The 11,981-nt window shown below is 38.6% G+C and overlaps 1 protein-coding gene across 1 annotated transcript; it reads right to left on the reverse strand.

Moving 5' to 3' along the window:
- Positions 1–3,910: 3,910 nt before the first annotated feature.
- LOC126024669 (AP-3 complex subunit sigma-1-like) lies at positions 3,911–4,573 on the reverse strand. Its single transcript, XM_049785112.1, has one exon. The coding sequence runs from the start codon at positions 4,571–4,573 to the stop codon at positions 3,992–3,994; it is 582 nt and encodes a 193-aa protein (XP_049641069.1). The 3' UTR covers positions 3,911–3,991.
- Positions 4,574–11,981: the final 7,408 nt, after the last annotated feature.

The raw sequence follows: 11,981 nt of genomic DNA on the forward strand, positions 1-11,981 counted from the left end.
TATTTAAACACAGTGATTACAAATATGATTATAGTTGTATGATTACAGTCATGTAAAGAACACTCCCCTTCACCAGTGCAACATTCCCACCACCAATTTCCCAGATCTCCCTCCTCCCCACACCCCCACACCTGTAATCGAGGCAGGCTTTCTACTTCCCTCATTCATTCACATTGTTATGATAGTTTTCAGTGTAGTCATCTCTCCAACTGCACTCATCACTCTATGTGATGAGCTTCATGTCATGAGTTGCACCTACCAGCCCTCATCTCTCGTCTCTGAGATACTGTTAAAAATGTCTTTCATTTTTCTTAAAACCCATAGATAAGTGAAACCATTCTGTGTCTTTCTCTCTCCCTCTGACTTACTTCACTCAGCATAATAGATTCCATGTCCATCCATGTATAGGAAAATTTCATGACTTCATCTCTCCTGACGGCTGCATAGTATTCCATTCTGTAATGTACCAGTTTCTTTAGCCACTCATCTGTTGAAGGGCATCTTGGTTGTTTCCAGAGTCTGGCTATTGTAAATAGCACTGCAATGAATATAGGTGTAAGGAAGGAATTTTTGTATTGTATTTTTGTGTTCCTTGGGTATATTCCTAGGAGAGGTATAGCTGGATCGTATGGAAGCTCAATTTCCAGTTTGTGAAGGAATCTCCATATCGCTTTCCATAAAGGTTGAACTAGATGGCATTCCCACCAGCAGTGAAAAAGAGTTCCTTTTTCTCCACATCTCCGCCAGCACTGCTTGTTTTCCTTTTTTGTGATGTGTGCCAATCTCAGTGGCATGAGGTGGTACCTCATAATAGTTTTGATTTTCATCTCCCTGACGATTAGTGATGTTGAGCATCTTTTCAAGTGCTTTTTGGCCATTTGCCTTTCTTCTTTTTCAAAGTGTCTGTTCATTTCTTCTCCCCATTTTTTTGATGGGGTTAGATGTTTTTTTCTTGTATAGTTCTGTCAGTGCCTTGTAAATTTTGGATATTAATCCTTTATCTGATGAGTATTGGGTGAATAATTTCTCCCACTCAGTGGGTGGCCTTTGTATTCTGGGCACTATCTCCTTTGAGATGCATAAGCTTCTCAGCTTAATATAGTCCCATCTGTTTATCTCTGCTTCCACTTGCTTGGAAAGTGCTGTCTCCTCCTTAAAGATGCCTTTAGTCTCAATGTCCTGGAGTGTTTCACCTACATGTCGTTCTATATACCTTATAGTTTCAGATCTTTAATCCATTTGGATTTTACCTTTGTACATGGTGTTAGCTGGGGGTCTGAGTTCGCTTTTTTGCAAGTGGCTAACCAGTTGTGCCAACACCACTTGTTGAATAGGCTTTCCTTGCTCCATTTAGGATTTCTTGCTCCTTTATCAAAAACTAGGTAGTTATATGTCTGAGGAACCTTCTCTGAGTACTCAAGCCTATTCCACTGATCTGAGGTTCTGTCTTTATTCCAATACCATGCTGTTTTTATAACTATTGCTTTGTAATACAGCTTAAAATTGGGGAAAGTAATGCCTCCCATATTCCTTTTCCCAAGGAGTGCTTTAGCTATTCGAGGTTGTTTATTGATCCAAATGAATTTCAAAAGTGTTTGATCCACTTCTTTGAAGAATGTCATGGTTATCTTTAGAGGAATTGCGTTAAATCTGTACAATGCTTTTGAAAGTATTGCCATTTTAATGATGTTGATCCTGCCAATCCATGAGCAGGGTATGTGTTTCCATTTCCGTGTGTCCTCTCTTATTTCTTGGAGCAGTGTTTTATAGTTTTCTTTGTATAGATCCTTCACATTTTTATTCAGGTTGACTCCAAGACATTTGAGTTTGTGTGGCACTAATGTGTTCTCTTAATGTCCATTTCTTCCCTATCATTATTAGTGTATAAAATGCCATTGATTTTTGTGTGTTAATTTGGTAGCCTGCCACTTTGCTATATGAATCTATTATTTCTAGAAGCTTTTTGGTAGAGTCTTTTGGGTTTTCTAAGTAGAGTATCATGTAATCTGCAAACAGTGAGAGCTTGACTTCTTCTTTTCCTATCTGGATTTCCTTTATATCTTTTTCTTGCCTAATCGCTATAGCAAGTACTTCCAGTACTCTGTTGAATAGGAGTGGTGAGAGAGCAGAGCCTTGTCTTGTACCAGAATTTAGAGGGAAGGCTTTTAATTTTTCTCCATTGAGGATAATATTTGCCACTGGCTTGTGGTAGATGGCCTTAACTATATTGAGAAAGGTTCCTTTTATTCCTGTCTTGCTGAGAGTTTTCATCAAGAATGGGTGTTGAACCTTATCAAATGCTTTTTCTGCATCTATTGATATGACCATGTGATTTTTATTTTTCTTGTTGTTTATGATGTGTATTATGTTGATAGATTTACGGATGTTAAACCATCCTTGCATTCCTGGGTGTAACCTAATTGATCAAAGTGAATGTTCTTCTTAATGAGGCACTGGATCTTGTTCGCCAGGATTTTGTTGAGGATCTTTGCATCTGTGTTCATCAGTGATATTGGTCTGTAATTTTTTTTTTTGGCAGCATCTCTATCTGGTTTTGGTATTAAGGTGATGTTGGCTTCATAAAAGCTATTTGGAAGTGTTCCTGTTTCTTCGATTTCATAAAAGAGCCTGGCCAGGATTTGTAGTAATTCCTCTTGAAAGGTTTGAAAGAATTCATTTGTGAATCCATCAGGGCCTGGGCTTTTCTTTTTGGGCAAATTTTTGATTATGGTTTTAATTTCCTCAATAATGATGGGAGTGTTTAGATATGCTACATCATCTTTATTCAACCGTGGAAGGTTATATGAGTTCAGTAATGTATCCATTTCATCCAGGTTCTCATATTTAGTGGCGTAGAGTTGCTCAAAGTGCTCTCTGAATACTCTGAATACCCTTTGAATCTCTGCAGTATATGTAGTGATCTCCCCCTTTTCTTTTTCTTTTATACTTTTTCTATCTTCTTACTTTTTTTCCTTTTTTTAAAATTTTTTTATTTAAACTAATTTATTACATACATGATTGTGTTTGGGTTTCAGTCATGTAAAGAACACCACCCATCACCAGTGCAACATTCCCATCACCAATGTCCCAAATCTCACTCCTCCCCACCCAACCCCCGCCTGTACTCTAGACAGGCTTTCTATTTCCCTTGTACATTCTCTTTATTAGGATAGTTCGAAATTTAGTTATTTCTCCTCTTGATCTTATGGAGGTATGTTTTATGTGCCAGCATGTAGTCTATCCTGGAGAATGTCCCATGTACATTGGAGAAGAATGTGTATCCAGGTTTCTGGGGATGGAGTGTCCTATATATATCCACTAGGCCTCTTTCTTCCATTTCTCTCAACAGGTCTAGTATATTCTTGTTGGGTTTCAGTCTGGTTGACCTATCCAGTGTTGACAAAGCCGTGTTAAGGTCCCCCACAATTATTGTGTTGTTGTTGATATTATTTTTCAGATTTGTCAACAGTTGTATTAAATATTTTGCTGGCCCCTCATTCGGTGCATATATGTTTAGGAGAGTGAATTCTTCCTGTTCTACGTACCCCTTGATTAATATAAAATGTCCATCATGGTTCTTAAACAATTGCGACATGTAACAGAAATATATAAGGAATGCTTCAACTGTGAACCATACAAAACACCAAACATTTTCAGGTTGTACATAATTGAAAGAAATGTCTCAAACACTTTTTGAAATACTGTAATAGCAAATACACAGAAGCATGCCTTAGGTGGACACAGGAATGCAGTTTAGGAAGAAAAAAGAAAAGCTCACCAGAACCACTCAATTTCTTTAAGATTACTGAGCAAGAAAAGGAACACTGAGCTTCCAAACTGATTTAAACAGTTTCTATACAGTACCTTGACTTAAATCCAAGAGCAAAAGTTAAGACTCTCCTCTCCTTTATTTTTGGTAAACAACTGCATGGTAAACTTAGATGACTTGTCCCCCCCTGGAGTTTTACCTGGGAGTGGCCTTTTTAATTGTTTATTTAAAAGAGGGCAGGTTTGGCACTTTTATACTGATGTCACCAATGTTAATATTTCTTGGGATCTCAGGAAGATTCATATTCTTTACAGCTGATACAGCACGGGCTGGAGCTCCTGCTAAGCCAGCCTCAGATTTCTCCAGTTTGTTTTGTGCATCAATTTGTGTGACAATTTCATTCATGTTGGTCTCCAAAACCATTCCCCCCATCACCATTTCTGCAAGGATATTGTGAACCTTATCTACATGGAAAATTAAATCCAATTCACAAACATTTTCAAAACACTTGTCCAGAGTTTCCACAAATACTTGAATCAAGTCTAAAATGCCAAGTTCACTTTCTGAAGAATCCACGCAGAAGACAAAATATAATGTTGCATAATGTCTATAAATTAGTTTGTTGTCAGATCCTCCAATTAAATATCCTCCTTCAAGGAAATTACAAACATTTTCATCTCTCTTAGATACCAAGTGGAATGTCTCCCTGATGATTTGCTGTTGTGTATCTTTACTGTAGGGCTGGTAGAACTTGGAGAGCCGGGGCTTGCCGTGGTTGTTAAAGATGAGGATGGCCTTGATCATGGCTGGGCCGGGCAGCGCGCAGCGGGCCTGCCTCCTCGCTCCCTCCTGCCCGGCTGCCCGCCCTTCGTCCCTCCCTCATTTAGTTATTTCTCTAACTAAACTCATCCCTGTTTGTGGTGAGCTTCATGAGGTGCGCTGTAACTTTCAGCTCTTTTCTCTTTTGTGTCTGAAAGCTATTATTGCAAGTGTGTCTTTCATTTTTCTTAAAACCCATAGATGAGTGAGACCATTCTGCGTCTTTCTCTCTCTGACTTATTTCACTCAGCATAATAGATTCCATGTACATCCATGTATAGGAAAATTTCATGACTTCATCTCTCCTGATAGCTGCATAATATTCCATTGTGTATATGTACCACAGTTTCTTTAGCGATTCATCTGTTAAAGGGCTTCGTGGTTGTTTCCAGAGTCTGGCTATTGTGAACAGTGTTTCAATGAATATAGGTGTGAGGAAGGATCTTTTGTATTGTATTTTTGTGTTCCTAGGGTATATTCCTAGGAGTGGTATAGCTGGGTCATTTGGGAGCTCGAGTTCCAGTTTTTGGAGGAATCTCCATATTGCTTTCCATAAAGGTTGAACTAGTAGGCATTCCCACCAGCAGTGGATATGAGTTCCTTTCTCTCCACATCCTCGCCAACACTGCTTGTTCTCATTCTTTGTGATGTGTGCCAATCTATGGGGTGTGAGGTGGTATCTCATAGTTGTTTTGATTTGCATCTCCCTGATGATTAGTGATGTGGAGCATTTTTTCATGTATCTTTTGGCCATTTGTATTTCTTCTTTGTCAAAGTGTCTGTCCATATCTTATCCCCATTTTTTGATGGGATTAGATGTTTTTTTCTTGTAAATTTCTATAAGTGCCTTGTATATTTTGGAGATTAGCCCCTTATCTGATGGGTATTGGGTGAATAGTTTCTCCCACTCAGTGGGGGGCTCTTGTATCCTGGGTGCTATTACTTTTGAGGTGCATAGCTTTTCAGTTTAATATATTCCCATCTGTTAATCTCTGCTTTCACTTCCTTGGAGAGTGCAGTTTCCTCTTTGAAGATTCCTTTAGTATCAATGTCCTGGAGTGTTTTACCTACGTGTTGTTCTATATATCTTATGGTTTCGGTCTGATATTGAGGTCTTTTATCCATTTGGATTTAAACCTTCATACATTATGTTAGCTGGGGGTCTAAGTTCAATTTTTTGCAAGTGGCTAGCCAGTTGTGCCAACACCACTTGTTGAAGAGGCTTTCTTTGCTCCATTTAGGATTTCTTGGTCCTTTATCAAAAATTAGGTGATTGTATGTCTGGGGAACATTTTCTAAGTATTCAAGCTTATTCCACTGATCTGAGGGCCTGTCTTTATTCCAATACCATACTGTTTTGATAACTATTGCTTTGTAGTAAAGTTTAAAGTTGGGGAAAATAATTTCTCCCATATTCTTTTCCCAATAATTGCTTTAGCTATTCTAGTGTGTTTATTGTTCCAAATGAATTTCAAAAGTGCCTGATCCACTTCTTTGAAGAATGTCATGGGTATCTTTAGAGGGATCGCATTAAATCTGCACAATGCTTTGGGGATTATTGCCATTTTAATGATGTTAATCTTGCCAATCCATGAGCATGGTATGTGCTTCCATTTCTGCATGTCCTCTCTTATTTCTTGGAGCAGAGTTTTATAGTTTTCTTTGTATAGGTCCTTCACATTTTTAGTCAAGTTGATTCCAAGATATTTGAGTTTGTGTGGCACTAGTGTGAGTGGGGTTGTTTTCTTAATGTCCATTTCTTCCTTATTACTATTGGTGTATAGAAAGGCCATTGATTTTTGTGTGTTAATTTTGTTGCCTGCCACCTTGCTATATGAGTCTATTGTTTCTAGAAGCTTTTTCATAGAGACTTTAGGGTTTTCTAGGTAGAGTATCATGTCATCTGCAAATAGCGAGAGCTTGACTTCTTCCTTTCCTATCTGGATTCCCTTGGTATCTTTTTCTTGCCTAATCGCTATAGCGAGTAATTCCAGTGCTATATTGAATAGGAGTGGTGAGAGAGGACAGCCTTGTCTTGTGCCAGAATTTAGAGGAAAGGCGTTCAGTTTTTCTCCATTGAGGACAATATTTGCCTCTGGCTTGGAGTAGATGGCCTTAACTATATTGAGAAAGGTTCCTTCCATTCCCATATTCTTGAGAGTTTTGATCAAGAATGTCATGTTGGACCTTATCAACGTTTTCTCTGTGTCTATTGATATGATCATGTGATTTCTATTCTTCTTTTTGTTGATGTTGTGTATTATGTTGATAGATTTACGGATGTTAAACCATCCTTGCATCCTGGGATGAAACCTACTTGATCGTAGTGGGTGATTTTCTTAATGAGGCATTGAATACTATTTGCCAGGATTTTGTTGACGATCTTTGCATCTGTATTCATCAGCGATATTGGTCTGTAATTTTCTTTTTTGGTAGCATCTCTGTCTGGTTTAGGTATCAAGGTGATGTTGGCTTCATAAAAGCTATTTGGACGTGTTCCTGTTTTTTCGATTTCATGAAAGAGTCTTGCCAGGATTGGTAGAAGTTCCTCTTGAAAGGTTTGAAAGAATTCATTAGTAAATTCATATGGGCCTAGACTTTTGTTTTGGGGCAGACATTTGATTATTGTCTTAATTTCCTCAATTGTGATGGGTGTGTTTAGATATGCTACATTCTCTTCATTCAACCTTGGAAGATTATAAGAGTCCAAAAATTTATATATTTCTTCCCGGTTTTCATTTTTAGTGGCATAGTGTTTCTCAAAGTAGCTTCTGATTACCCTTCGGATCTCTACCATATCAGTAGTGATCTCTCCTTTTTCATTCCTAATATGAGTTATCAAGTTTCTCTCTCTCTCTTTCTTTGTTAATTTTGTCAGTGGTCTATCAATCTTGTTTATCTTTTTAAAGAACCAACTTCTGCTTTCATTGATCTTTTGGATTGTTTTTAGGGTTTCCACTTCATTGACTTCTGCTCTCAGCTTTGTTATTTCCTTCTGTCTTCCTATTTTTGGGTCCTTTTGTTGAGTACTTTCTAATTCTATGAGCTGCTATTCAGGTATGCCCCTTCTTCTTTTCTGATGTGTGCTTGCAAAGCTATAAATTTTTCTCTCAGTACCGTTTTTGCTGTGTCCCATAGGTTCTGATAGTTTGTGTCTCCATTGCAATTTGTTTCTAGGAAGGTTTTGATTTCCTCTTTAATTTCATCTTGGACCCACTGGTTATTCAGTATTAGGCTGTTCAACTTCCAGGTATTAAAGTTTTTCTTCTGTGTCCCTTTGTGGTTTACATATAATTTCAGGGCGTTGTTGTCGGCGAAGGTAGCCTGCAAAATTTCTATCCTCTTGATATTATGGAGGTATGTTTTATGTGATAGCATGTAGTCTAATCTGGAGAATGTCCCATGTATATTAGAGAAGAATGTGTATCCGTTCTTCTTGGGGTGGAATGTCCTGTATATATCTACTAGGCCTCTTTCTTCAATTTCTCTGTTCAGGTCTAGTATATTCTTGTTGGGTTTAAGTCTGGTTGACCTGTCTAATGTTGACAATGCCGTGTTGAGGTCTCCCACAATTATTGTGTTGTTATTGATATTATTTTTCAGATTTGTCAACAATTGTATTAAATATTTTGCTGGCCCCTCATTCGGTGCATATATGTTTAGGAGAGTAATTTCTTCCTGCTGTACGTATCACTTGATTAATACAAAATGTCCATCTATGTCCCTTACAATTTTCCCAAGTATAAAGTTTGCATTATCTGATATTCGTATGGCCACTCCAGTTTTTTTATGGGTGTTGTTTACTTGGATGATTTTCCTCCAGCCTTTTATTTTGAGTCTGTGTTTGTTCTGACTATTCAGGTGCGTTTCTTGTAGGCAGCAGAAGTTGGTTTGAGTTTTTTGATCTATTTAGCCACTCTGTGTATCTTAACTGGTGCATTTAGTCCATTGACATTGAGAGAAAGAATTGTCCTGCGAGTTAGTGCCATCTTTATATTAAAGTTTGGTGTGTCTGTTGGTCAGTCTTGTCTTAAAGTATGTCATTCAGTTTTACCTTTAGGAATGGTTTTGAGTCTGTAAAGTTTCTGAGCTGTTTTTTGTCTGTGAAACATGTATTGTTCCTTCAAATCTGAAAGTGAGTTTTGCTGGGTGCAGTATTCTAGGCAAAGCATTTATTTCATTGTGTTTTGTCACTATGTCCCACTACTGCCTTCTGGCCTTGAGTGTTTCTGTTGATAGGTCTGCAGTAAATCTCAAGTATGTTCCCTTGAATGTAACTTCTCTTTTCGATCTTGCTGCTTTCAGAATTCTGTCTCTATATGTGAGATTCTTCATTGTGACTAGAATGTGTCTTTGGGTGTTTTTTCTGGGGTCTCTTTTAGTTGGTACTCTTCAGGCATGCAGGAATTAATCGCATGTATTCATTAGCTCTGGTAGTTTCTCTTTAATGATGTTCTTGACCATTGATTCTTTCTGGAGATTTTCTTCCTGGGTCTCTGGGACTCCAATGATTCTTACGTTGTTTCTGTTGAGCTTATGATAGACTTCTATTTTCATCTGTTCCCATTCTTTGAGTAATTTTTCCATTGTTTGATTGTTTGCTTTAAGGCTTTTTTCCCATTTCTTCTGCTGTATGAATTTTTATTCATCTCATCTTCCAGTGTACTAATTCTATTCTCTGCTGCTGTTAATCTGTGGGAAAGCTCAACCATGTTTTTCTTCAATTCATCTACTGAGTTTTTCAGACCTGTTATTTGACCTGAAATTTCAGTTTGGCATTTTCTGATTTCTATCTTCATATTCTCTTGATTCTTATTAGTGTTCTCTTCTATAATTTTTTTGAGTTCTTTGAACATCTTCTATATTGTGATTCTAAACTCCTTGTCTGAGACTGACTAGTTGGTTGGTCATGTTCAAGTCATCAGAATTGCCACTGTCATTCTTTATGTCTGGCGCTGGCCTGTGTTGTTTCCCCATTGTCACACTTGTATTGTGGGTTTTTCTACGTGTTGTGGTTGTATTCTTTGGCTAAATGATGTGCACAGCCGGGAAGTGAAGCGGAGCTCCTCTGGCTCTATCCTTTCTGGGCTTGTAAACTCACCTCCAGGGAAGGCTCCAGGGAAGGCGTGCCATTCGCATATGGGCCACACACAGGGTGAAATCAGGCTGAAGATGGAGCATAGCACAGAAGACAGGCAGATAGGAGTGCTGGCATCTGAGTTTTAGCAGAGTTTAGCAGCTTCTCCTTTCTGGGATTGTAAACTCACTTCCTGGTAAGGCTCCAGAGAAGGCAAGCCTTCCACAGATGAGCTACACAAAGGATGAAACCAGGCTGAAAATGGATCACAGCAGAGAAGACAGGCAGATAGGGGTGTTGGCATCTGAATTTCAGCAGAGTTCAGAGGCTTCCCCTTTCTGGGCGTGTAATCTCACCTCCAGCGAAGGCTCCAGGGAAGGCGAGCCGTCTGCAGATGAGCCACACACAGGATGAAATCAGGCCAAAAATGGTGCACAGCACAGAAGACAGGCAGATAGGGGTGCTGGCATCTAAGTTTCTGCAGAATTCAGTGGCTTCCCCTTTCTGGCCTTGTAAAATCAGCCATTTCTTATTCACTCACTTGCTCACTGGGTAGCTTCAGAATGCAGTTTTTTTTGGGGGTTGCTTCCCAGGGCTCTGAGGAGAGCTTGAAGGATTCAGGAAAGACAGAGGAGCACAGGACAGGGTTCTCTTTAGGCCCTCAGTTTCCTCAGAAGAAGCACAGTAGGGTGGAGACTCTGCAGGTGAAGCAATCAGCACTTCACCTGGCAGTCCCCACTGTCAGCATTTCTTACTCACTCGCTCCTGATCTCCCCTTTTCATTTCTAATACACATTATCAAGTTTCTCTCTCTCTTTTGCTTTGTGAGTTTTGCCAATGGTCTATCAATCTTGTTTAGTTTTTCAAAGAACCCACTTCTGCTTTTGTTGATCATTCGGATTGTTTTTTTGGGTTTCCATTTTATTGATTTCTGCTCTCAGCTTTGTTATTTCTTTCTGTCTCCCTATTTTTAGTTTTTTTTTGTTGTTGTTCATTTTCTAATTCTATAAACTGCATCATTAAGCTATTCATGTATGCTCCTTCTTCCTTCCTGATGTGTGCTTCAAAGCTATAAATTTTCCTCTTAGTACCAATTTTGCTGTATCCCATAGGTTCTGATAGTTTGTGTTTTCATTGTCATTTGTTTCCAGGAAATTTTTGACTTCTTCTTTGATTTCATCTCGGACCCACTGATTCTTCAGTAGTAGACTGTGTAATTTTAAGGTGTTAATATTTTTCTTTTGTGTCCCTCTGTAGCTCACATCTAACTTCAGAGCCTTGTGGTCAGCAAATGTAGCCTGCAAAATTCTATCTTCTTGATTTTATGGAGGTATGTTTTATGTGCCAGCATGGGGTCTATCCTGGAGAATGACCATGTATGTTGGAAAAGAATGTGTATCCAGGTTTCTGAGGATGGAATGTCCTATATATATATATATATATATATATATATATATATATATCTACTAGGCCTCTTTCTTCCATTTCTCTTTTCAGGTCTAGTATATTTTTGTTGGGTTTCAATTTGGTTCACCCATCAAGTGTTAACAAGCCTGTGTTGAGGTCTTCCACAATTATTGATATCCTTTTGCAGATTTGTCAACAATTGTATTAAATACTTTGCTGGTCCCTCATTCGGTGTGTTTAGGTTTAGGAGAGTGATTTCTTCCTGCTGTACATATCTCTTGATTAGTAAATAATATCCACCTTTTTCCCTTACAACTTTTGAGTATAAAGTTTGTGTCGTCGGATATTAGTATGGCCACCCCTGCTTTTTAAGGGTGTTGTTTGCTTGAATGATTTTCTTCCAGCCTTTGATTTTGAGTCTATGTTTATTCTGACTATTCAGGTGTGTTTCTTGTAGGCAGCAGAAGGTTGGCTTCAGTTTTTTTTTTTTTTTTTTTTTTGTGGTTTTTGGGTCACACCCAGCAGTGCTCAGGGGTTATTCCTGGCTCCAGGCTCAGAAATTGCTCCTGGCAGGCTCAGGGGACCATATGGGATGCCGGGATTCGAACCGATGACCTCCTGCATGAAAGGCAAACACCTTACCTCCATGCTATCTCTCCGGCCCTGGCTTCAGTTTTTTGATCCAATTTGCCACTCTATGCTTCTTAATGAGTGCATTTAGTCCATTGACATTGAGAGAAATAATTGTCATGGGATTTATTGCCATCTTTGTGTAGAAGTTTGGTGTGTTTTTTGTTCTGACTTGTCTTTAGACTAGATCTTTCCACTTTTCTTTTAAGGCTGGTTTTGAGCCTGTAAAGTTTTTGAGCTGTTGTTTATCTGTGAAGCCATGTATTCTTCCTTCAAACC

The sequence above is a fragment of the Suncus etruscus genome, chromosome 12, assembly GCF_024139225.1.
Source record: "Suncus etruscus isolate mSunEtr1 chromosome 12, mSunEtr1.pri.cur, whole genome shotgun sequence".
NCBI lineage: Eukaryota > Metazoa > Chordata > Mammalia > Eulipotyphla > Soricidae > Suncus > Suncus etruscus.